This window comes from Oryx dammah, unplaced genomic scaffold, assembly GCF_014754425.2.
Source record: "Oryx dammah isolate SB20612 unplaced genomic scaffold, SCBI_Odam_1.1 HiC_scaffold_24, whole genome shotgun sequence".
Lineage (NCBI taxonomy): Eukaryota > Metazoa > Chordata > Mammalia > Artiodactyla > Bovidae > Oryx > Oryx dammah.
In genome coordinates, this window is record NW_024070208.1 from 31,630,078 (window position 1) to 31,656,996 (window position 26,919).

General features: G+C 44.1%; 1 protein-coding gene across 2 annotated transcripts in view; it reads left to right on the forward strand.

Annotated features, from left to right (window-relative positions):
- FLT1 (fms related receptor tyrosine kinase 1) overlaps window positions 1–26,919 on the forward strand; it is a 205,945-nt gene that overhangs the window by 85,458 nt on the left and 93,568 nt on the right. For both annotated transcript variants that reach the window (XM_040266732.1, XM_040266731.1), the window contains exons 11-12: window positions 15,755–15,869; window positions 25,046–25,154. In XM_040266732.1, the coding sequence (XP_040122666.1) occupies window positions 15,755–15,869; window positions 25,046–25,154 (224 nt within the window). The remainder of the gene's footprint in view (window positions 1–15,754; window positions 15,870–25,045; window positions 25,155–26,919) is intronic.

Below are 26,919 nucleotides of genomic sequence, written 5' to 3' on the forward strand. Positions count from 1 at the left end.
AGCTGGTTCAGGCTCCAACCCTGCAGAGGGAGTAGACTCTTTGAGGGGGTAGAGACCCCATGGGGACAAGCGAGCCTACATAGGACCAACCTCAGGAGGACAGTGAATCAAACAGGGAACTGGCATGCTCCGCGAATAGCGCTGCCGCCTCTGTGGCTTTCCCACCATGCAGGCGTGTTTCATCTCCTACAGGGAAGTCCCATTCCCTCCCATTCGTGGTTCAGGGTTAATTTTCTGGGTCAGGATTCAGCCAACACTCAACCCTCAGCAGGCCTCACGAAGCTCATGGAAGAGTGATAAAAGGAGGTGAAGGAGAACGCGTAAAAGGATGAGATAAAAGGATGAGAACGCATAAGGGTTTACAGCTGATGAAAGGGGACATGGAGGTGAGGACCTCAGCCTCAGCGTGCCTGGATCTAGTCACTTTGAGGGATTCATTCACTTAGAGTTTAAGACATTCTAAATATCATATGATATTGTGGACTCTTAAAAAATAGTATAAGTGAACTTATTTACAAAACTGAAATAGAGTCACAGGTGTAGAAAACAAACTTATGGTGACCAGTGGGGAAAGGACAGAGGAGGGATAAATTGGGAGATTGAGACTTACAAACATTAATGTATATAAAATAGATAATAAGGACCTACTGTACAGCACAGGGAACTCTACTCAATACTCTAATGAACTATATGGGAAAAGAATGTAAAAAAGTGGATATGTATAGCTGATTCACTTTGCTGTACGGCAGAAACTAACACACTGTAAATCAACTATACTTTAAAAAAATTTTAAGAACTGAAGATATTTTAGAGATTAAAGAGAGCTTGTTTTATAGATGAGAAACTGAAGCTCAAAGATAATTATTCTTCCCCTCATAGCTAGATGATGACAAGCCCAGGACTAGACCCAAGTCTCAAATTTCTGTCTGCTTATTATTCCTGTTTATTCTTTTTTAGATTATGAAAGTATAGTAGCACATTTACAGGAGACTTGGAAAATACAGAACAAAGTTAAATACATTACAGTTATTTTTTAGGTAGATAAATTAAGATTTTTAGTTGTAGTTTCAATATCAGACTCTCACAAATTAATAGAATGGACAGAAAAGTAGAAGGATACAGTAGACCTGAGAAGCACTATGAACCAATTCAACATAATTAAGATTTATACAATTTTAACACAACAGCAGGATACAAGTTCTATTCAAGTTCCCATAGGTATAAAACAGGAAACACTGGCACATATTCAGGGACATAAATCAAGGTGCAAAAATTTCATGGTCTAAAGGTATTGAAATCATACAAAGTCTGTTCTCTTATCACTGTGGAATTGTTAGAAATCACTATCAAAAGATGTTTGAAAGTAACCCACATATTTTCAAACGCAATGTGACATTTACCAAGAGAGATTCTTTGACTTAGCCATTGAAAGCCTCGATAAAATTAAAAGACTGAAAAAAACACTGCAGGTGATTGCAGAAAAGAAAAGTATTTAAATGAGAAATTAATATCAGTTCAGTTCAGTTCAATCACTCAGTTGCGTCCGGCTCTTTGCGACCCCATGAATCACAGCACGCCAGGCCTCCCTGTCCATCACCAACTCCCAGAGTTCAGTCAGACTCGGGTCCACCAAGTCAGTGATGCCATCCAGCCATCTCATCATCTGTCGTCCCCTTCTCCTCCTGCCCCCAATCCCTCCCAGCATCAGAGTCTTTTCCAGTGAGTCAACTCTTCACATGAGGTGGCCAAAGTCCTGGAGTTTCAGCTTCAGCATCTTTCCCTCCAAATATCAAAGATACTTCAAAAGCCCCATGTATGTGGAAATGAACTGTCCACTTTTAAATGATGAGTGTATCTAAGAAGCCATAACAAGGAAAATTAGAAAATATTTGTAATTCCTGTTATTCTTATTTTCACCACAACATTGTATTGCATCCTGCTGAAAGGTGTTTATCATGCTCAGTCGTGTCTGACTCTGTGTGACCCCATGACTATAGCCCGCCATGCTCCTCTGTCCATAGGATTTCCCAGGCAAAAATCCTGGAGTGGGGTGCCATTTGCTCCTCCAGGGAGGTGCTTATACTCTGGTTGACTAAACAAACCCACATGGTTTCAATGGACGGCAATTAAGGGGGAGCACCATGGTGAGGCGGAGGAGATCTGGGTCCTAAGGTGATGGGAAGTCCTGGGGGGATCAGATGGGAAGGGAGAGGACAGATCTGATAGAGGGACGCAGGGGAATGACGGGGAGGGGTCGAAGAGGAAATGCTTAGAGAGTCACTGGCTGGCTCACCAGGATGAGGCAAAATGAACATCTGGAAAGGGAGGTTTGGACCCAACTAGGTCTTCTTGAATGGAGGCTAAAAGCTTTGCCAGCCAGTCATTCTGCTGCAGCTCGCCTTCCCTGGCTGCCATCCAGGTGTCCTGCTCTTTGGTTACCTCCCACCCCCATGGCACTTACAGAATTATGAGCTTGTACAGACTCAGTGTCGGGGTGGTGGGGTCGTACTCCCGTCCTTAGCCCATGTCGTGTACATTATGGCTCCAAAGCTCACCTTCCATGTCTGAAGATCAAAGTCTTAGGTTTGCACTCAGGCCTTTTAAAAAGTTGTGTGGCTGCTTAGTATCCCTTTTTCTTAGGCCTTTCATGGTCCACATGCCTTGTCCTCATCCCTGAAAACATGTGAGTTATTCACAGATTGCTACCTCATTGAGAAATCCTCTTTTGTGAGTGTGAAAAAGTCTTTGAATAAGTGAGGTGAGGAAAAGAGAAATGGTATTTAGAATCTACTTACAGCCAAATGGAAGATTATGGCCAGTAGACTGTATGGCCTGGGTTGTTTTTTTTTTTTTTCCTTATTATTGAAACTTATTAAGCACCTAACTTTGGCCACCTGATGCGAAGAGCTGACTCATTGGAAAAGACCCTGATGCTGGGAAAGATTGAGGACAGGAGGAGAAGGTGGCAGCAGAGGATGAGATGGTTGGATGGCATCACCAAGTCAACTGACATGAATCTGAGCAAACTCCAGGAGATAGTGAAGGACAGGGAGGCCTAGCATGCTGCAGTCCATAGGGTTGCAAAGAGTCAGACATGACTTAGCAACTGAAAAACAAGGAGTAAGTGCTTTATATGTACTGGCTTTCATTTAACTCTTACAGAACTTCTATGAGACAAGGACTGTAGTTACTACCATTTCAGAGATGAGGCCCAGAGAGTTCCAAGGATCTCGTTGGGAAGCCAGTCCTGGCTGATATGCCAGAGACTGCCGACGAGTGGCCTTCTAGCACATCACCCACCATCCATGCACTTCATCTGTCATTATGCACAACCATGTAGACATTAAAACGAATAATTTTTGCTCAAAAACTCATGACCCAGAAAGCAAGTGTGTTTTGAAAAGCCTGTGTTATGACATCAAGAACAATTTTAAAAGGCTTGAGAACGCAGAAAGGCAGTGTAGCCCAGAGTTGAAGGTCATGGGCTCTGGAGTCTACATCCTGGCTCCTACCACCTGCTGACTGTGTGATTCTGGGCAAAGTGAACCACCTCTCTGGGTCCAAGTTTCCTGACATCCTAAGGTTGTTTAGGGGGATTAAATGAGATAAAATGCATAAAAGTACTTAGCCCAGTAGTGGGGCTTCCCAGGTGGCGCTAGTGGTAAAGAACCTGCCTGCCGATGAAGGAGACATAAGAGATACAGGTTTGATCCCTGGGTCGGGAAGATCCCCTGGACAACCCACTCTAGTATTCTTGCCTGGAGAATCCCATGGACAGAGGAGCCAGGCGGGCTATGGTCCATAGGGTTGCAAAGAGTTGGACATAACTGAAGCGACTTAGCATGCATGCGCAGTCCAATAGTACTTAGCCCAAATACTTAGCTCAAATCTGTTTGCTTATAGTTGTTTTTGGTTGCTCTGGGGCCGCCCACTGCAAAGCTACTTCCCTCTCTAGCATCAGATACACACAAGTGTCCAGCGAACGCTGACAATCTGACAAAACAGTCCCTGAAGTTGGGTTCATGTTCCCCCACAAAACATGCTTGCATCTTTGGACAGGTCTTCTAACCATGGTGATTTACTCCAAAGAGATTAATTTGTAAGATGCTCGGTGCATCTTACAGCAGACAGGTACACAGCAGACAGGTCGTTCATGTTAGCAGTGATTATCTGACCAGACTGAGGGCTGCTTAAGAGCAGGGTCTAGGTCTTACTCATCATCATAACCTCAGGGCTTAGCCCAGCTACCCGGGGACCAGCAGAAGAGCACAGTGTCTCTCACTGAGTGATGACCCAACAAGAAGAGCCAGTCTTCTTGGCCTAGCAAGAGCAGACTAGACATAGACTCAACCTCACATGGGTATCAACTCAGCCATCCATCACTCACCTCAGATATGCTGAGAAAGGGCACTACTGACCCTCCAGTGACCTCACACATCCCCCTCAACCTAGCGCCATGTTGGGCTGTCCACTCCCAAGGAGGAGCATTAATGACCCAGGATAGACTCATCATATTGGGATCCACATCTGACAAGCAAATAGTGTTGGAGAGTTTCTACGCAATGATGCTGACATGTGCAGAAGCACCTTCTAGGCTAATAGAAAATAACTAACCAGCAGCTAATAACTACTAGCACCATTTGATTCAATAAAAATTAATTTGTTCACACATAGTCCATTTAAGGCAATGGCACCCTACTCCAGTACTCTTGCCTGGAAAGTCCCATGGACGGAAGAGCCTAGTGGGCTGTGGTCCATGGGGTCGCTAGGAATCTGGACGCGACTGAGCGGCTTCACTTTCACTTTTCACTTTCACACATTGGAGAAGGAAATGGCAACCCACTCCAGTGTTCTTGCCTGCACAGGGGTGCCTGGTGGGCTGCCATCTATGGGGTCGCACAGAGTCGGACACGACTGAAGTGACTTAGCAGCAGCAGCAGCAGTCCATTTAAGAAGTAGAATCATGTCCTCCAAAAGAAGTACAAGATTTAGTTCCTTCTGTTATTAAGGATATGGTTATTGAAAAGTCAAATGCGTGGAAAAGTATCAGAAGACAAATGAACACAAGCCAGTAAATGTCCAGAGCCCACGTGCTGTGGTAGGCTGGACAGGATGTGGGGCAGTGAGGGTTTGAAGAGCTGAGGCAGAATCACCAGTGCAGCCAGGTCTAGGATATTACAACTCCTCTAGTCAGTTCAGTCACTCAGTCATGTCTGACTCTTTGCAACCCCATGGACTGCATGGTCCAAGCTTCCCTGTCCACCACCAACTCCTGTAGCTTGCTCAAATCCATGTCCATCCAACCATCTCATTCTCTGTTGCCCCCTTCTCTTCCTAACTTCAATCTTTCCTAGCATCAGGGTCTTTTCTAATGAGTCAGTTCTTTGCATCAGATGGCCAAAGTATTGGAGTTTCAGCTTCACCATCAGTCCTTCCAATGAATATTCTGGACTAACTTCCTTTAGGATGTACTGGGTTGATCTCCTTGCAGTCCAAAGGACTCTCAAGAGTCTTCTCCAACACCACAGTTCAAAAGCATCAATTCTTCAGCACTCAGCTTTCTTTATAGTCCAACTCTCACATCCATACATGACTACTGGAAAAACCATAGCTTTGACTAGACAGACCTTTGTCGGCAAAATAATGTCTCTGCTTTTTAATATGCTGTCTAGGTTGGTCATAGCTTTTCTTCCAAGGAACAAGTGAAAATCACTGCATCCAAAATCACTGCAGATGGTGACTGCAGCCATGAAATTAAAAGACACAAGACACTTGCTCCTTGGAAGAAAAGCTATGACCAAGCTAGACAACTCCTCTAACTTCCTGAATAATCTGAAGATTTTACCATTTTCCACCCCATCTTAACATTGCCAACAAAGGAAGCAGCCCTATGTTACCACATCTTACTAGTTTTCTTTCAGGGATTAAAAAACAGAAAGGAAATAATTCAGAGAAGGTCCTTTTGCATCAGCAGACATGAGGGTGATACTGAGTTAAGAACACACCCATGCCCAAAGAATTCGAGGTGGTTTGTGAAAAGTATAATTCATTATTTTGCAAATCTGGATGAAGATAGGATAAGACAGAGATATGGCTCACATGCTTTACTTGCTAGTTGTCAAAGATAGACACAAAATAGACATTTGCAAGAAGAAGGGGCCCATGAGATAAAGGCAAGACAAGAGAAATACAATTTTTCAGGGAACTGAGATCCAAGAAAAGTGATTTCTCCTCTCCTCCTCTGTGGGCTGTAGGCAACGAATTCCTCAACCACATTTCCACTCCAGACAGTGAGTGTCACAGGGTTGGTCATTACCACCTCCTCTGTGGTGACTGGTGGCATAACACCAAGGCTGAATTTATTAAGAGTAATTCCTTGGGCTGACATGACCCAGTGATTTCAGAAGTATTCGAGGAATTAGAAAGACCAGTCAAGGCCTCTGATCCATTTCCTATGACATAATTCTCCCCATGTTGTCATCCTGCCTCCCATGACCAGAAAGTTGCAAAACCATGATCCAGACTTAGGTCTGACTTGGTCTAGAATTTCTGCTTAATGTGATTCCCCACCATCCAGCCCTGAAGGCCACCTGGACATCTCTCTGTTGACTGTGATATAGTAATCTGCTCTCCTTATGCAAACAATACATAGCCATAGCTTGACATATGCTTCCCTGAGCAACTGGAGTCAATACCTTAAGACTCCTTGAATCTTCTGGAATTAAAGGAGGTTATTTGTAGTCACTCCTGCTGTTGCTGCTGCTAAGTCGCTTCAGTCGTGTCTGACTCTTTGCAGTCCCATGGACTATAACTCGCCAGGCTCCTCTGTCCATGGGATTCTCCAGGCATGAATACTGGAATGGGGTGCCATTTCCTTCTCCAGGGGATCTTCCCAACCCAGGGATCAAACCTCCATCTCTTAGGTCTTCTGCATTGGCACGTGAGTTCTTTACCACCCCAAACATTTCCCTAAAGATTTTTTAAATAAAATTTCTCCAATCACCCTTCCTCCGCTGACCAGCCTTTTACTAGGAAGAAAAGTGAATGAAGAAAATGGATGGCTTCTCTAAGGCTCCTATCAGGGTATAGCTGAGGAGGTGACCCCCTCTAAGCTCATGGTCACCCCGGTGTAGGGCTGTCAGTCAGGATACCCTGGCCTCTATTCCCTAAAAGAGAGAGAGAGTCAGAGCCAGAGTTGGGAGCCAGGAGCTGGGGGGGTCGTCCTGGGGGCCCCTCAGTGGAGGCGAGCTGGGGCAAGAGGAGGAAGGAAGGCAGAGGCTGGGAGGACAGGCCTTGCTCCGAGTGTGAATGGACCGTGGGGCCTCGAGAGCAGGAAGTGCTGCGGGCCAAGACGCTCATGGAAAAGCTCTTATCTCAGCAGAGCTGGCTAGCTCCCTGGACACCCCCCGCCATCATCCCGGACACCAACCCCAGCCTCCAGTCCCCAAAAGCCTTCTCCGCTCCCCTCCCTGTGCCGTTCAGACAAGAAGTAGTTTTCACTGTGGGCTCCAGGGCGGCACGAGGTCCTCTGGCTGAGTCAGAAAGGCCCCCCGACGCCCGCCTCCGCCCCTGCCCCAGAATCCCCCCAGCCTGACCCTGTGACCAGCACGGAGGCCCAGGCCCTTTTCCTGGAGCAGAAGGAGCAGGAACCGTTCTGTCTAAACACTCCTGCCTGTGCTCCACCACCCGCCTTCTGCCGGCATCCTCCCCTCTGTATTGTTTTATTTGTTTTAAGAGAATGTGAGAGAAGGGGAAAAGATAGTGTTTGCAGATTCTGTTAATCTGATGGCTCAGACACACGCGCACCACTGTTTGACACAACACCCGCAGCAGCGCAGGGAAGTTTACACGAGGCCCTTCTGCAGGAGGGCGGGCAGCAATGGGGAGCCGCCCCTGGTCCTGTCCTTTGGCGGAGATCCAGGTGGTCCTTCCCCCCCACCCCCTTCCCACTTTTTAAAAAGACATTTTACAGCCTCGATTTGCTCTTTACTACTGCCCTCCTCCTTTGTTTCCTCACTTGAAATGGTTTACTGTTCTTCACAAACAGATTCTAATCACAGTGAGCACGGGCGGTCAGACCCCAAACAAAGACACAGACTTTGCACAAGAAACCTTCAGCTTCCATCATCTGGAAGAGAATAAAAGGGAGGGAGATTAACCTGCATCTTGGGACTCTGCAGAGCTTTTAGAGCCCTTTTCACCCCCAAATTAAAGGCGCTTTCATTGTACATTAATATATACCATCTTTCTAGGCATGGCTCAGGCTCAAATATGGCAGCCACTGGATGTTGGGGTGCTCAGCTCACCACCGTGTATCCCCCAGCCCACCCCAGAGGTCCCTTCTAAACCAGTTGCCTGCCATAAGTGTACTGGCATTCCTAATTAAAAACTAGCTTCATCTCAGAACGTATTTAGGACTCATGCAGACAACAGTTTTAAGTTACCAAGGGGAAAAGATTGCCATGAAAGTGGGGTCTTTCTTTAGCTGCAAGATTTTTTCTAATGATGAACTTCATCAGCCAGCAGAAGGCCAAGGTTTCCTATAATTTTAGCATTTTAATGATGAAAACTAACCAACTAAAAACTAATTATAAACTATTCCTCTGCTCCTTCCCCACCCCTCACCAAAGGACTTGGGGCTACATCGCCCTTCTGAAAGCTAAGATTTCGCTTCTCTGGGTGTCTGACTTTGTACCAGTTGGCCTCAGAGGACCCCCAGAGTTTCCTAACATGACTCTGAAGCATTGTGGTAAAGTTTTGGGGGGTGGGGGTTCCCTTGGGAGCAGAATTCATCTCCTGGGATGGACTGAGTTCTGGTGGGGTGGAAAGAGTTAGGAATATCTGGGTTCTAACTCCAGATTTGTCTGCCACTTTCTCTATGAATCTGAGGAAGATACTGGGTTTTCCTGAGTCTCAGTTGTCTTATTTATTGGTAAAGGGAATCATGAAGTGGAGATCATAACACCCACTTCACTGGTGACCACTAGAGTTAGTTCAGCTTGAATGTGTGCAAGGGCTGCCTCAGACATGGTACAATAACAGCAACTCACTAGAAACTGGTTCCCTTCAGCCCAGTTAAGAGCCCGACTTAGCAGAACGGAGAGTTTTGAAAGAAAGGTCAGCTTAATGTCTTTTATCACAGGGTGAGAGGGGATCCTCAAAAGACAGCAACGAAAACCAACTATCTTAAGAAAGATTCAGGCTGTAGAGTGGACCTTCTAGTATTGGGGTGGTGATTAAGTTTGCTAGAAATCATTTAGAAAATGAGACTGTTAGGAAACTATAGGAGTCTTAGGTACAATTACAGGCACATAATGGCCCTGGAACGAGCAGTTTCTCAAAGGGCTGAACGAAGGGCTGAACCACCTCACCTGGTTCTTCAGAGTCGAAAACACAGACACTAACCCTCAGTGGGCTAAAGCTCATCTCTCCCCTCTGATTCCACCAGCTGCAACAGCCCATCCTTTAGAGAAAGAGCCAGCTCTGTATTTGGGGTGGGGGTGGGGGAGGGGAAAGAAAGGCAGGAGGACTGCAGAAAGTCTGACAATCAGGACTGTTCAAAGCCAGCACCTTAGGGAAAGCACAGGTGCACACGCTGCACTGAATTTCCTGTGATGGATCTATAAAGGTGAACAGACCTGAGGTCAGAAATCAGGGGGTGCCTAATGGAACGTAGACTGTCATTGCAGACCACGTGCACGGTGGACACACAGTACATTTCAGTAGTGTATCATGAGAGCTGTTTGTCAAATCTTGGGAAAAGCAGTTGACTGGGTTATTAATACCAAAAGGGCTAAAAAAAAAAAAAAAAAGACATCCAGTCCCCAACACAGTTATGGTGTATGTGTAGTGATTATTTGAGAAGTCTTTCCTTCCGGGATGCAAAGAAACACTGAAGTATAATAGTTTCTTTTTAGATGATGATAGAACATGGACATGTTACATGTGGCACACAGGTTAAACGCGCTGATTCTGGAGTAAGAACCGATTACAAAGTCTGCCTCTGCCGCTTACTAGCTCTTTGTGCATGCATGCTAAGTTGCTTCAGTCGTGTCTGACTCTTTGCAACCTTATGGACTGCACCCACCAGGCTCCTCTGTCCATGGGATTCTCCAGGCAAGAATGCTGGAGTGGGTTGCCATGCCCTCCTCCAGGGGATCTTCCCAGCCCAGGGATAGAAACTGAATCTTTTGTCTCCTGCATTGGCAGCCTGGTTCTTTACCACTAGCGCCACCTGGGAAGCCCTACTAGCTCTTTAGTAGGTAATTTAGTGGGTAATTTACTTAACCTCCTTAACCCTCAATTTCCTCATCCATTCAATGGGGGGATAAGAGTTCCTACTTTTCAGGATGTTGTGGAGATCAATGCAGTAGTGTATATGAATCACAGGAGAAATTACTTAGCATGTAGAAAATATAATCCTTATTAGAGTAGACTGTGATACTGCATAGGATCTATGGTAATTATAACAGCCCATTTGACTGCCTGTCGGGACCAGCAGTCAAAATTGCCAGTATTGCAGGTTGGATCCCATTGTTGGCTTTGCCTTTCTCTGTGAGAAAGGTGGCTTCTGTCTTAGGTCGCAAAGGAGCCAAATGCTTCTGAGTGTGCAGGGAGAATCTGTCAGCACCACAGGAACAAACCCAGAGCATGTAGGTCAGTAAGGTCATCTGCGTAGGTGTAGGTGGTGTTTCCCTACTCTGTGTCAAGCAAAGCCGCCTGGTCACTTGGACCAGACCAGAGAGCCCTTCAGACCTCTCCTCCTTGGGAGGCAGAGAGACGGACGTGCCCCTTGGAAGGTCCCTTCTCCATGTGTTGGATCCATAATTGGCTGCTTTCTTTTAATTTATTTACATCAGTCTCTAGTCCAAAACTAATTTGTTTCAGCTCCAGGGCAATCGACGTGGAGTACACTCTTACCCCGGAAATTTTTTTTTTCCTGTGGATGGTTATAAATACCTCCACGCTATTGTACTTGGCATGCTGTATGCAAATAGAGGTCGGAGTCCTGAAGCTCATTAGGAAAGGGACAGGGGGCTTGGGGCTCGGGGAGGACAGCGTGGAGCTGGAGCTGATAACGGTGGCCTTGTCCAGAATGTGCCTGGGAGCTTTCTTATCTCCCTTTGGCAGGAGGTGCGGAGGGCTTCCTGTGCGAAATCAGGAGCGAACGCCGCTTTCCTCTTGTTGTTCGGCTTCCTCCCCCCTCAAGACGGTTCCCAGCACAGCGATTATCTTTGCATCTTCAAACATGGCACAATCTACTTCCTTAAGAGCTTGATGTATTCTTAAGTCTCAGGCAGACCCCTCCTCCCCCCAACCTCTTGTTTCAAGTGCTGTGTTACACAGTCAGCCTCAGAAAGACATTCTATTTTTAAGGTTCCAGTGACAAAGAGGAAAAAATCACAGTCCCCAGTATGGAAAATAGCCACAGAGTATGCCCTTTTTTCATCTGGAGGACCTTGCAGCAAGTCTAGCCTGTCATTTCCATGCCAGGGCTTGTGCTGACGGGCGCTGTCCTAGAGGGGTGGGGTGGGTGGGGTGGAGGGAGGGTGGGTGGGTGGGGAGGAGCCTGGCAGCCCCAGTGAGCCCCTGCAGCTGATTGTGCTTCCCTTGGGGAAATGCCTCCTCTTGCTTTACCCTAATGTATTTCTTTACATTTCCCGATGACCGAGAGTATGAAATTAAGACCTCTAAGGCCTCCTTTATCTTCTTTACTTCTTTGAGGAGAAAAGAATGAAATCATAAGTTTCTCTCTCAGATGCAAGAGAACTTCAGCTCTTCCATGTCACAGTGTCAGTACATACACACATATCCAGTACAGGCATACACATGACAACCCCCCATATCCATGTTACACACACACACATTATATAAACCCATATATGTACCCTGTGTGTGTGAAAGATCTGAGAGCAAACAGTAAACATGTTATAAAAAATAGGGCAAAATGATATATGGCTTTGACACTTTATCATTAGCATATTTCAAGTAAAGGAGAAAGCATATAATTTTCTTTGGTCCAGTTTCCTCCGCTAGTCAATAAGTTAAAATATTCACTTATTTTACCTGATCATAGGGAACAGTTACTCAAAAATCACAGAAATGATACAAATGAATGTATTTACAAAACAGATACAGAGTCACAGACTTAGAGAACAAATATGATTGCTGGGGGGAAGGATGGGGGAAGGGACAGTTAGGGAGTTTGGGATGGCCATGTACACACAGCTATATTTAAAATGGGTAAGCAGCAAGGACCTAGTGTATAGCACATGGAACTCTGCTCAATATTATGTGGGAGCCTGGATGAGAGCAGAGTTTAGGGGAGAATAGGTATGACTGAGTCCCTTCCCTATCCTCCTGAAACTGTCACAACATTGTTAATCAGCTATACTCCAAAACAAAATGGTTTTTAAAATCACAGAAGTTCCTTAAGGAATAGTCAGTCCTTATGAATTCCTTTTTATTTTAAATCTTATACTCTAACTATAAAAACAGTCATTTGAAAAACATTTGGAGAAATCTGATACTTGGGCCTGGTACAAACAACACCATGGAATTATGGCTAATTCTATTAGATAGGATCATAGCGTTGTTGTTATATTGGGAAAGGTGCATAATTTTTAGACAGGCACTAACATATGTGGGGCTCACATGACATGCTGTCTGGGATTCACTTTACAATATCTCTCAAAAGGAAAAATAAAAAGAAATAAGGGGACAAATGAAAGAGCTGTGGCAAACTTGGATAATTATTAAGTGTGGGTAATGGGTGTATGGGGGCTTATTATATTGACACTATGGCTCTAGTCATCTATATGATTGGAGATAGTAAACACTTAAAACCAACAAAAACTCTTAGTACAAGCCACACATCAGTGCCTCATGCCATATGTTTACAGAGGCTTGTGGGGCGCCAGTTACATGCGTGGCCCTGGTGTGACTGTGGAGACAGGGCAATCACATGGAGGCGGTCCGTGTCCCTTGCAGCTGCCGGAAGCACTGAATGCACACTTAGAATGTGATGAATGTTTGGGGGGATGGGGCGCGGCATTAAGGGGCAGCATGCCCCCCAGGAGGGGAGACCACCCTGGAAGATGCACCAGTTTCACATACTGAGTCCTTTCTCAGCTCCAGCACCAGAGAGGAATAATTACAGAACTTGTTCATCACAGTTCCTTCTCTCTCACCCTTTCTCTCACTAATTTCATCCTCTTTCTTCTCACATAAGTAGCCAAGGGCAGCAATGACTTAAAACCAACCACTCATTCTTTCTGGAAATGGGGCTTTACACTCCCTCCTGGTTTGAGAATCTCCTGAATCTGCCCAATCCATGTACAGAGTCTGCTCACCGCAGATTCGAAACCAGAAGAAAGGAATCTGACTTGTTTCCCTGGAGAGTTCACAGTGCAAGTAATCATGACAATAACCACTTCCTTGCCTCACTCATTAGGCTGGGAGATAGGAGGAAAGACTGCATTCAGGAGAGGGATGGAGAAATGAACAGCATCAATTCATAAGGCCACCAGGAAGCAGCCAAGGTGGCGCGGGGGCTGCAGGCACTCACGCCAGTTCCTACCCACACTCGGCTCCTAAGCTCCCCAGGCTGTCAGAGAAACATACACCTCAGGAGTCTACAGATTATTCATTCATTCATTCATTTAGAGGCACAGAAAATAGCTCTTTGTATATTTGCATCATGTCCCCAATAAAATCCATATTTAAATCTCAAAAGGCTACTATAAAGGAGATGATGTTCATTTTGTCATAAGTGGTAGAAAGCAGATCACCTGCAGTGTCCACTTAGCACCTGCACTCATCAGACGGGGCAGTGCCATGCTGGGCTCTGGGCAGGGCATGCAGATAGGGGTCACGGCACAAAGTAGGGTGGTCCATCCTCAGGCTCACCCAGGGCTTCTGGTCGTGAGCTTGCAGGAGACCGGGTTGTGGGTGGTGAGGGGGTGTCGAGGCCCTGGTAACTGGTGAGCGAAGATGAAGGAGTCAGGTGTGTACACCCCGAGACAGGAAGACTAGTTCCCAGGTTTTCTAGGTGGCTTTCATTGACAAAACCTCCCCAAGTAATTTAAGTCATTTAATGTTTGTATGATCCCATGAGATTAATGGGGCAGATATCATTGTCTTCTCATTTTTCAGAGGAGAAAATGGTCACAGAGCTAGGGGAAGTAGAGGACTCAGGTGTTCTTTGAAGGAGCTGAACCAAACCGCAGTTTGCCCGGGAGGAGGGTGTCTGCAGGGGTAAGATCAGAAAGGCAGGTAGGGAGTGGACTTTGGGTGGCCTTGGTTGTCAGTTATGGAAACCTGGGCTTTCTGCAGTACAGCTGTTGAAGCTTTTGAAGCAACAAAGATCCCACTAAAACCCAAAGTGCTCAGGGGTCTGGTCTGGCAGCGACACCACGGGTGTTGGCTTGGGGATAGGCGGGTTGAAATGCTACTGCACTGCCTGGGTCAGAGTGGACATAAGGGTCTTTTTTGGTTGGTTGGATTTTTTTATTCACGGAGAACCTACAATACATGAAACATACTAAATGATCCAAGTGACAACGAAAACAATGGTCCCAAACCAGTGGGATGGAGCAAAAGCAGTTCTAAGAGGAAACTTTACAGCAATACAGTCTTACCTCAGGAAAACAAGAAAAATCGCAAACAACCTAACCTTACTCCTAAAGCAACTAGAGAAAGAAAAACAAAACCTTAAATTAGAAGAGACATCACAGAGATAATGAAATAGAGACAAAGAGACATAAATTAGTAGATATTTACGCTGATGATTTGGATAGTAAATGGATAGGAACCTGCTGATTATACCATGTTTGAAAGAACATGCTGACTTTCAGGTGAAGGTTGGAATCTCATCAAACTACCTGGGACTCTACTAGCTGGGCTTCCCAGGAGGCACAGTGGTAAAGAATCCGCCTGCCAGTGCGGAAGACTCAAGATGTGGGTTGGATCCCTGTGTCAGGAAGATCCCCCGGAGAAGGAAATGGCAACTCACTCCAATATTCTTGCCTGCAGAATCCCATGGACAAGGAGCCTGGCGGGCTACAGTCCACAGGGTCGCAAAGAGTGGAACACGGCTGAGAGACTGAGCATATACTCAAGTATTTAAGTATTAAGAGAGAGATTTCATGTACTTTAAAAAATCTTTAACACACGTATTTTATAATTAAACACTTGAGGCCTGCCTGAGAGTTTAAAGAACTTGCCATGATACTCCCAAACTTGAAAAGAAATAGACTAATAACTGCTCCATGATGTATGTTTCCATATACACTTAATTAGCCCTGGAAAAAATTAGCTGTATAACGGAATATTCTCATTAAATGCCAGCCTTTTATAGATGTGAAATGCTGTTATTTCCTTAAGGTTTCCATTCATTAACATAACTTTTTTTCTCCTGTGTTTGCATGTTTTCTCCACTAGGAACTAATTGAAATCTAGACATTAGATTGTTGAACTTATGCATTTTTATTTAGTATTTAACATTTAGAACAGGAAGTATGTATGAAGACACATTGGTGGTCTTTTTTTTTTTTTTTGGAGATAAGGCAAAATCTGTCTGCTATTTTAAGTTTTGAGGATGGATGCTGGTGGGGATGGGGTTGGAATCTAAGGAAAATAAGAAAATGTGTGATTTTATTATCTGAGGGCTTAATGGTTTTCACATCACCAGCCACCATGGGCTGGACCATGCTGCAAAGCAATATAGTGATGACTTCCTTTTTTAAAAAAACAGGTATGACTCTTGTTCCACTAATGAAGAGGCCTTTATCCTGGATCCTGACAGCACTGTAGGAAACAAAATTGAGAGCCTCACTCAGCGCACGGCAATGATAGAAGGAAAGAATAAGGTACTGTTTACCAGAATAAGCGTGGGGATATTTATTCTAAAAGTGCACACTCATTTCCTAGTTATGGGTTTATTAGGGTCAGAAGAAATTCAAATGCTCACACAAAAATTCGGAGAGAAGAAAGACAGTGTGTCTTCATGGAGAGATGCACTGAGGTGACTCAGACTGTGGCGTCCCCCCAAATGACCACCAGTCACCGAGAAACAAGTCCTTGTCCTGATTCCTCTTGAACATGAGACTGGCCCCCGTCCATGGTTCTGGACCCTGGCTGCATAGTAGTCTATTCTTACACTATATAATACACATCAGTTCAGTTCAGTCGCTCAGTCATGTCTGACTCTTTGTGACCCCATGAATTGCAGCTTGCCAGGCCTCCCTTGTCCATCACCAACTCCCAGAGTTCACTCAAACCCATGTCCATCGAGTTGGTGATGCCATCCAGCCATCTCATCCTCTGTCATCCCCTTCTCCTCCTGCCCCCGATCCCTCCCAACATCAGAGTCTTTTCCAATGAGTCAACTCTTTGCGTGAGGTGGCCAGACTACTGGAGTTTCAGCTTTAGCATCATTCCTTCCAAAGAACACCCAAGACTGATCTCCTATAGAATGGACTGGTTGGATCTCCTTGCAGTCCAAGGGACTCCCAAGAGTCTTCTCCAACACCACAGTTCAAAAGCATCAATTCTTCGGCACTCAGCTTTCTTCATAGTCCAACTCTCACATCCGTACATGACTACTGGAAAAACCATAGCCTTGACTAGATGGATCTTTGTTGGCAAAGTAATGTCTCTGCTTTTGAATATGCTATCTAGGTTGGTCATAACTTTCTTTCCAAGGAGTAAGCGTCTTTTAATTTCATGGCTGCAGTCACCATCTGCAGTGATTTTGGAGCCCAAAAAAATAAAGTCTGACACTGTTTCTACTGTTTTCCCATCTATTTGCCATGAAGTGATGGGACCAGATGCCATGGTCTTCGTTTTCTGAATGTTGAGCTTTAAGCCAACTTTTTCACTCTCTTCTTTCACTTTCATCAAGAGGCTTTTTAGTTCCTCTTCACTTTCTGCCATAAGGGTGGTGTCATCTCCATATCTGAGGTTATTGATATTTCTCCCGGCAATCTTGATTCCAGCTTGTGCTTCCTCCAGCCCAGCGTTTCTCATGATGTACTCTGCATATAAGTTAAATAAGCAGGGTGACAGTATACAGCCTTGATGTACTCCTTTTCCTATTTGGAACCAGTCTGTTGTTCCATGTCCAGTTCTAACTGTTGCTTCCTGACCTGCATATAGGTTTCTCAAGAGGCAGGTCAGGTGGTCTAGTATTCCCATCTCTTTCAGAATTTTCCAGTTTATTGTGATCCACACAGTCAAAGGCTTTGGCATAGTCAATAAAGCAGAAATAGATGTTCTTCTGGAACTCTCTTGCTTTTTCCATGATCCAGCAGATGTCGGCAGTTTGATCTCTGGTTCCTCTGTCTTTTCTAAATCCAGCTTGAACATCTGGAAGTTCACAGTTCACGTATTGCTGAAGCCTGGCTTGGAGAATTTTGAGCATTACTTTACTAGCGTGTGAGATGAGTGCAACTGTGCGGTAGTTTGAGCATTCTTTGGCATTGCCTTTCTTAGAGATTGGAATGAAAACTGCCCTTTTCCAGTCCTGTGGCCACTGCTGAGTTTTCCAAATTTGCTGGCATATTGAGTGCAGCACTTTCACAGCATCATCTTTCAGGATTTGAAACAGCTCAACTGGAATTCCACCACCTCCACTAGTTTTGTTCGTAGTATATTATACTGCTCCACCAATTACTATTCCATGTGAATCTTCAGCATGGAGCCCAGGATGTACAAAAGTTCCTTGAGAGATGCTAGCTTAGCCAACATGGAGAGTCACTGACATAACTGAAGTGGGATGTCAGTAAGCAAAAGCTACTACCAAACTTTAGGCTAAGATGGAATGCTTCCCTTTCACAAAATATCTTGTTTTTCTCCTCTGTTCCTGCACTGGCAAAGCCTTAGTTGGGATATACAAACCCACAGTGAATCAGATATCCTGACCTAAGAAATGCAAGTCAAAACCACTGTGAGATATTTATCACCTCACACTGGTCAGAAAGGCTGTTGTCAAAAGACTAGAAATATATGTAAAGCAATTATACATGCTACTGCTATCTGTTCAGCTATATTCTTTGCATTTCAAAGCAACAAAGTAGATGGCATCATTGTCCCTGCAGGACTTCAAAATAACAAATAACATCCGAGTTCTTCATTATGGAAAACTTTTTGACATACGCTCATGTCAATATCACTCTTTGGCAGGTCCAAGTGGTTATCTCCATTTTAAAGATAAGAAAAACTAAGGCGATAAGATGATTAACTCAAAGTCACAGCATAATAGTAGCTTATGAGAAACTCAAACCAAAGTCTTCCTTTGCCAAGACCCAGGGCTCTGACAATTAAACCAATACAGAAATTTGTTAAGATGCTGATGGCTCACACAATAACATCCGCAATCACTTGTCAAGGACTCAGGAAGAGTTTTGCTAACCACTGCAGTAGCTGTAGGTGGTTTATACGTCTTTTTCTTGAATACAAATGAACTGTAGTTTAAAATATTCCGTGATGTGTAGCGATTGATGACAGAGCCATATAATGAAATTCTTAGAAAAGAGGAAATTCTGTAAACTGGAAAGTTTAACTCAAGTGACACTACTTTTTTTAAACAGGAAATTGCCTCGGAACGGAGAGCAAGTTAGTTGTCACAAAGTACTAGAAAATTCCAAGATGCCATTGACAGTGTTGAATCATTTTGCCTTTTCTTGACCCTATCAGGTGCTTGTACTGTGAACCACTGGATATTAAAGCACAAATTACGATCTTAATCTCAAAGGAACTTCTAGTCTGGTTTTGGTATTCTATCCACAAAATATATATGATAGAAAATGAAAAGACTAGGTCAGGTTTCTGATTAGGCTGAAACCATGAAGTATCCACTTGCCTCCATACAGAACGCCTGTGAAAAAGGATGGAGGTGGAGGAGCAAAATCTGGGTGAGATAGTCTTCCCTGATTTCTTCCAGTGTGCTCTAAACAAATGCATTCTCTCATAATTCTGTAACTGTCAGTTCCGTTCAGGCGCACAGTGGTGTCCGACTCTTTGCGGCCCCACGAACTGCAGCATGCCAGGCTCCTCAGTCCATCCCCAGCTCCCGTAGCTTGCTCAAACTCATGTCCGTCAAGTTGGTGATGCCATCCAACCATCTCATTCTCTGTCATCCCCTTCTCCTCCTGCCTTCAATCTTTGATCAGGGTCTTTTCCAGTGAGTCAGCTCTTTGCATCAGGTGGCCAAAGTATTGGAGCTTTAGCATCAGTCCTTCCAATGAATATTCAGGACTGATTTCCTTTAGGATTGACTGGTTTGATCTCCTTGCAGTTCAAAGGAGGGTAGTTATACTGAGGCTTTAAACAGAGACCACCAGACACAGTTGGCTCTGGAGTCATCCAACCTGGGGGCAGGATTCATGGTTAAGCTCAGTTCTTCCTATTATATATAACCCACTGCAAATCAGTTCAGCTCTCTGAACCTGAGTTCTCCCTTCCAGGAAAAAACAGAGCTCCTAACATCTGACCTATCTCATTTGCCCATTATCAAAATGATTGTCATATGTGCCTTAATGCAATCCTCCAGATACTGAACATATGCTATCAAGACTATATTGGGCTTTGCAGGTGGCTCATCGGTAAGGAACCCACCTGCCATTGCAGGAGATCCTGGCTCAATCCCTGGGTCAGGAAGACTCCCAGAGGAAGAAATGGCCGAACATGACTTAGTAACTAAACAGCAACAACAAATGAAGACTGCCGTTGCTGCTAAGTTGCTCAGTCATGTCCAGCTCTGTGCAACCCCATGGACTGTACCCTACCAGCCTCCTCTGTCCATGGGATTCTCCAAGCAAGAATGCTGGAGTGGGTTACCATGCCCTCCTCTAGGGGATCTTCCCGACCCAGGGATTGAACCCGTGTCCCTTACATGTCCCGCATTGTCAGGTGGGTTCTTTACCACTAGCACCACCTGGGAAGCCCAAATGAAGACTACTTGTTAAAATAGTTTGCATTGAAAAAAACTTTTATATTCCTTAACAAAGTATACACATGCACAAAACCCACACACATCCTATTAGTAACAGTAACACATGAGATTTTAAGGGAGTTATTAATTTCACATCTTACCTTTAGAAGAATTTCTTAGTTTGGCTTTTAGTGTCTATTGATGTATCCTTGTGTGTCTGTGAAAAACATCAACCTTTCAGATGACAGATGGAAGTTTTGCTGTCTCAGAATTCTTTGCATAGTCTTTCCTTTACAATTAAAACTGCCTTTCTTTTCTGTACATGTTAAGAAAGCAAATGAAAGTCCCAGCTTAGAACACACCAATACGTTTCCCCACAGTCATGTAGTCAGCATATCCAGTACCCCGCTTCAGCCATCAGTGAATGAGGTCCTATTCAAGCACCTGCCGGATTTCAAGGACTTGCTTTCTTTCCCCTTTCTGTTGTGTTTTTTGTTTTGTTTAACCCAAGGAAGGGTGCACAAGACAATAAAATTCAGTTTCCTTATGGCCAAGTTTTGGCCCAGATTTATGAAAAGTGAGTCATCAGTTGGAGTTGCTAATGGCACACGAGGAGCTTGGGTATTGTTTCCCCAGAGTTGCCAGACTGTTGGTTTGTAGAGTTGGAGCAGGAAGTAGAAGGAACCTGGTGTTAGGGGAAAACAGACCGGAAATGCGTCTTACAGCATTGATTCTGTGAGGCTGGAGGATTGTGACAACTTAATGTCTCAGCAACATTTCCATTGAAATCATTTTGAGATTTCATTGAGAAATGTGTATGCCGTAGGAGACACGTCCATGACAGAAGCCCGAATGCCTCATCTCAGAATCACAGTGTGGGCTCCACCCCCTACACACTCCCCAGCTTTGTCAAATTCTCACGTCCTATTTTCCCATCAGTTGGCTCAGATGTGCCACCCTAGGATAATTTTAGATTCTTCCCTGACCTTTACATATCTGCTTTTATTTCTCTATGAAATACTTCAAAGGAAACTGTATTAGAAACATCCCAAGATTAAAATCACTGTTCCATATATAGATTTTTTTTTAAAAGCAAGTGCTGGAAATTAGACTGAATTACACATCATCCCATCCATTCTGTTCCGTGAGGTTCAAACGCATTGAAGTAGTGAATCACTAATACTTAGCAGAAGGGAAGGAAGGAAAGAGTATGAATAAATTCCAAATTGACGGAGCCTGACGACAATCTTCAGCAGTGTTCCTGGGTCACACAGAAGAATCCAGAGAATGGACTTTAAGAGCGTGTTTCTAATATCTTAATCCTGTGGTCCTCCAAGAGCAAATAGAGGCAAAGTGTGGGTTCAGAACTCAAAAAGCTGTGACAAATGGAAACTAATTCTAGAACAAAGGCAAGCAGACAGCCTTGAGAATTTCTTTTGGTGTACCTTTTGAAATATGATCATTTCAAATAGATGCTATGACTCAAATTCTTGAGTTTGAAATACTTCCTCTTTTTAACTACAAAGTTGATATTTGCTAATGTACAACTTTAAAAATATACTCTAGAAAAATAGGTCATCAAGAAATCAGATAATTTTGAATAAAGTTACTCACATGATATAAGTTGTATCTTATTTTAAATTTTTCTCCCAATACAGGGGGTCCAGGTTTGATCCCTGGTCAGGGAAACTAGATCGTTTGTAACTAAGATCCCATGTGCCACGAATAAGACCCAGTACAGCCAAATAAGTAAATATTTTAAAATAAAAAAGTAAAATTTTCTTATAATTTGTCCATTATAAATCATATTTTCAAACCATATAACACTTTATCCATTGGAAAAATAGCTTGCAACTTGTATAAAATGCTAAAAGAAACTAGTATTTCTGTACCGAGTAGTATTGAGCTTGTAGGGACCCATATCTGCTTGTTAAAGGAGGTATTTTCCAGGGGAAATCCAATTCAAAGAGTAGACAGAACTCTACCACCAGATCTGTGCTGTGAAATTTAAAGAGTTTTAGGCCAACAAGCGGTTTTGTGTAGATTAAGAGCTTAGGCACTGGAGTCTGACAAACCTGGGCATAATTTGAGCAAATCGCTTAACCTCTGTAAGCTCAGTTGCCCCTTCTGTAGATCAGGTAATACACCCATGTTCTTAAGCTACAGGGAGCGTTAAATAAGGTAAATGCTTCCCACACTGTCTGGCACACGGCAAGAGCTACATAAAGCTACCCAGAAACAAAGAAATAATGTAAACTCCATCGATGTCATTCTCTAGATCAATTTTCATAGGCACTTGGGAGAGGTGAGTTCTGGGGCAGGCTTGACTGTGGGTGAGGAGTCTGTTTTGGAAGAGGTTATTCGGGCAAAGTGAGAGACTCAAATGCATCCCTTATCTCTAGGGTACCTGGTGTGACCTGAATTCATTCATTTCCCTTCTATGGACCTCAGTTTTGTGCTCTGGTTATATAGAAGTTCTGAGCTACTGGGAGTCTTGTAAAATGGCCACAGCTATCCCCAGGTTCCTGCCCAGGCCTTAAACAGGGCAGGTGCACACCTCTGAACTGACGCGTGCCCTCGCTGTAAACTCCAGGTTCTCAGCTGGCCTGAGTTCAGCGAAATCAGAGTAATTTTAATAGAAACCCAAATGCAACTTTCAGATTCAGGTAATTGCTGTTCATAATTTCAAAGGTTCTAGCCAAACAGCAATGAGGTGTTCACTTATTTATCGACCAGCAATACATCTGAGATCTAAACAAGGTTCTATTGAGGCCCATTCGGATCAACACTGGAGCCCTAACTTCACCAGGAAGTCCGTGCTCGAGCCGAGAGACAAACAGCAGAGGGGCTGTGAGGGCTCTGAGCCTGTTCTTCATCTGCCTCTGCCCCAAGCACGTGAGCACGTCTCCCAAGAAGATTGGCAATCAGACTCTTACTCAGTGATCTCTCTGATCCTCCCACCTCTCATCTACAAGCTCCTCTTCCAGCTGCTTTTTCCTCTGTGACTCTGAAGTGGTGGGTGCAACAATTATAAAGAAATTGCCATCCAGAATTTTTTTATGTCCCACCTCTTAGAATGATAATCAAATAGAGAAAGAGGCATTCGAGCTCTCATTCTCTCTCCACTGGTTATTTGCCTTCATGCGAGTATTTCTCTGTGAAAGAGAGAATAGTATAGTATATATACTTGATCTTCAAGTAGGGACATTCTTCTCTGTTACCTTCAAGTAGTCCTTCAAGTTAAGAATAAGGGTCGTGTTCTTATTCCCCTCTGTCTCCCTTATAATATTTGGGCAGTGCCTTAAATAATCAGTTATCAGGAAGATCCCCTGGAGGAGGGCATGGCAACCCACTCTAGTATTCTCACCTGCAGAATCCCACGGACAGAGGAGCCTGGCAGACTGCAGTCTATAAGGTCGCAAAGAGTTGGACATGGCTGAGTGACTTAACACATATATACACATCTGCTAAATTGAGTGAACATGCCACAAACTGCAAACATTTTCATTTCCCAGAATCTCAACAATACACAGAGGACATATGAGTAGATGTAATTAAACAGATCCAACAAACAGATCATGAAATCATCATGAAATATTGACTGTACCACAGTGACAATTACAAGGAATTTGGAGCAATAGAGTTGCTGGCTAAAAAAAACTAGGAATATAGTTTTTAGTCTTCCTGACCTGTAGATGAAAGACAGACATACTTTAATTTATTGGAAGGAATATGAGAACACGGGTAAAATACCTACCATTTGACTGAACAACTTGTAAAATTGTTAAACCCTTTGTAGACTTTGTGTTATCATCTTAGAAAGCCCAATGTCAATTCACATTGCTGTACAGCAGAAACTAATAGAACATTGTAAGGCAATTATACTCCAATAATATTTTATTTTAATTATTAGAAAAAAAAGTCTACTGTCACAGTTCAGCCTTTATATCCCTTTAGCCTGTGAGTGACTGGATCATTTTGCTCCAGCCAGGACACCCCGTTAGTCTGAAAGCACCAGTTCTGTCTACAGTGTCAGAGCCTGTGACCAGACCTTTGTGCCCTAGAGATAGGCTGCAATGATCAATAAGTAACTGGATCAAACTTTTTTGTAATTTTAAATATGAAAAACTTACTAGCTGTCTCACTGTTTCATATATAGTATGTGTTACTTTTTTGCAAGGTCAGGTTAAATTTTTAAATTCTCAACAATGCATTTCATACTACTAATTTTTATCCTGAAGACAGCAGTGCAAATCCTTAAGCCATATAAGTTGGTGTTTCACTACTTTTTTTTTTTTTTTTTTGAGGCATGACTTTTTGTGATGTCACGGTTTGGAAAGTGCTTTCAAGTTTACCCATTTTTGACTCATGTTTCTTTAGGGGCACACTCACCAAACAGCAGCGCTAAAATCTAGTGAAATGATATTGTGGTATGCATTCATCACTTATATCTTCATTTTCTAGAATAGGAATGAACAGACTGAGAAATTAAGTATTAGGTTGGCCAAAAATTTCATTTGGGTTTTCTATACCATCAGGAAAAACCCAAATGAAACTTCTGGCCAACCCAATAATTTACAAACACATGCAGGGGTCTTAGGAAGCGTCCACTCTTCCCCCTGGGACGTCGGGGCTGCAACACCACGTTTCAGAAAAGCAATGGTTCAGCCAGACTTTCTCCTCTGTCCTTGCTCACTTAACACGCCCGTGTGAGGAAGGCTCCTGTTAGCAAGCCGTGTTCATGATCACAAGTCATCCAGACAAAAGAGAAGGGACAGGCTCCCCTCTGGCCAGCGTGGCGCTGACCACCTCTTAGGGTAGGACGTGCCGTGCCGCATATGGGCTTCAGGTCTGTAATTGTTACGCCAGCAGCGCGAGGTAAATAAGCCTGAAGCCCACATACAAGTCGGATGTCATAGCCCCCGGTCTCCTGAGGACCTGTTTTCCTGTTGTTTTTCCACCCTTTCTGGGCTGCAGGGATCCTGGTAACCAGCACGCGTGCAGTCCCATTTGTGTCGAGGCCACGGGGTGGCCGAATCACGTCCCCCTCAGAAGCATCTTGGGGGTGTCCGAGGATTCTCTGTCCCGTTGCTAAAACTGCCTCTTTTGCAGATGGCTAGTACCTTGGTTGTGGCTGACGCTAGAATTTCTGGAATCTACACTTGCATGGCTGCCAATAAAGTCGGGACTGTGGAAAGAAACGTGAACTTTTACATCACAGGTAAGACACACGCCCTGCACTTAGGAAGACAGCCCAGTGACCTCAGTATCTCTTCTAACCTTGTCTGCTTTTAATGCACTTGAGTGATTTTTATTTTTAAAAAAATTCCGTAGAATTGTTCAACTCTTGAGTACCTTCATCCTTGCTCTCAGGAATCGTCTTCTACAATATCAGTGGGTCTCTTGAAGAGTTACTTCCCTGAATTCTCTTTTAGAGCTATTCGTGGACATCTTCCCAGGCTGGATTGTGAAACTGGGATCTTGTCTTTTTTTTTTTAAATGTGGACCTTTTTTTTTTTTTAAGTCTTTATTGAATTTGTTACAATATTGCTTCTGTTGTTTTACATTTTGGTTTTTTGGCTGTGAGACATATGGGATCTTAGTTCCCTGACTGGGATCAAACCCTCACCTCCTGTATTGAAAGTGCAGAGTCTTGACCACTGGATTCCCATGGAAGTCCCTTGTCATGCTCATTTTTAAACATCCCAGAGTCCCCAGCACAGGGCCTGGCACACAGTGGTGGTGCAGGAAAAGTCAAGGAAACCATTTACACTATGAGTGATGACATTTTTGTCACCCAAGAGGTGAATTGTTTCACAGCTTTTTTTAAACTGAAATATCATTGATTTACACTACTGTGTTAATTTCTGCTATACAGCAAGCATCTCACAACGGAATTTCAACTTTTTGAGAAATGAGGCTCTCCTAAAGACATCTGAAACTGAGCTTGGCTGAAGGTTATTCGTGTGCTATTTTTCAGTAGCATTTCAGAAATTTTAACTTGAAATATGATGGCGTCTGCAAATCTTAAAACTTGCAAGGCACACAAGTGGCACTCCCTGTATCCCAGCATGGTACAGGAAGGAAGTCAGCAGCTCACAGCATAAAACAATTGCCTGGCTCCACGCTCCCCCAATTTTCTGAGGAAACCTGGGCAGTTGGCCAGTTCCCTGGAGACTTCATGCTGTCTGGGGCAGGCTGCCGCCATTACCTTGAGTCCTCCCGAAAGAAATAGGTAGGTCGGTCCGATTTCATGAAAAGTAGGCGTTACCAGCACACAGGGAGCCGTTGGCAAGTTAGCCGACAGAGCGGTGCTGTGGGAGACGTCCCTCGGTGGGCTCCCACAGGATGTCAGAGCCAGAAGAGGCCCTTGGGGCTATTCGGTATGATAACCCTGTGTTTTCTGGATGAGCAAGTGGGATTTAGAGAGGTGGAGAGGCACCCAGCAGAGCCTCTGAAAACTAAGCCAGTCCCTATCCAGTCAGTACTGGAGAAGTGGAGACAAAATCATCTTTGCATTCATTCCAAGTAGGGAAAGGCCTTTATTTAGAGGATTCAGATAGCTGTTTTGCACATACTGATGCTCAAAGCAATCTCAGATGATTTGAACTAATGAAGCTCAAAGGTTTGTGTTGTCCTTTTTATTTCGGGAGAAACAAGCTCACCCTTCTGGAGGAGGAAATGGCAACCCACTCCAGTATTCTTGCCTAGAAAACTCCATAGACAAGAGAAGCCTGGTGGGCTACAGTCCATGGGGTCACAGAGAGTCAGACACGACTCTCCAAGTCCACAGCCACTATCTGTATGATTTAGAGTATAAAAGATCAACCCATTCCTTTTCTGTGCTGAATGTTCAGTACGTTTGTTCAAGTTTAATGAGCAGCAGCTGTTAGTACAGGTCAGCTCTGTGTTGAGCTCTCCAAGGGACAGCAAGGAGGCCCTGTCTTATTAGGAAGACAGGCTGAACACCACAGACACAAAGAAGA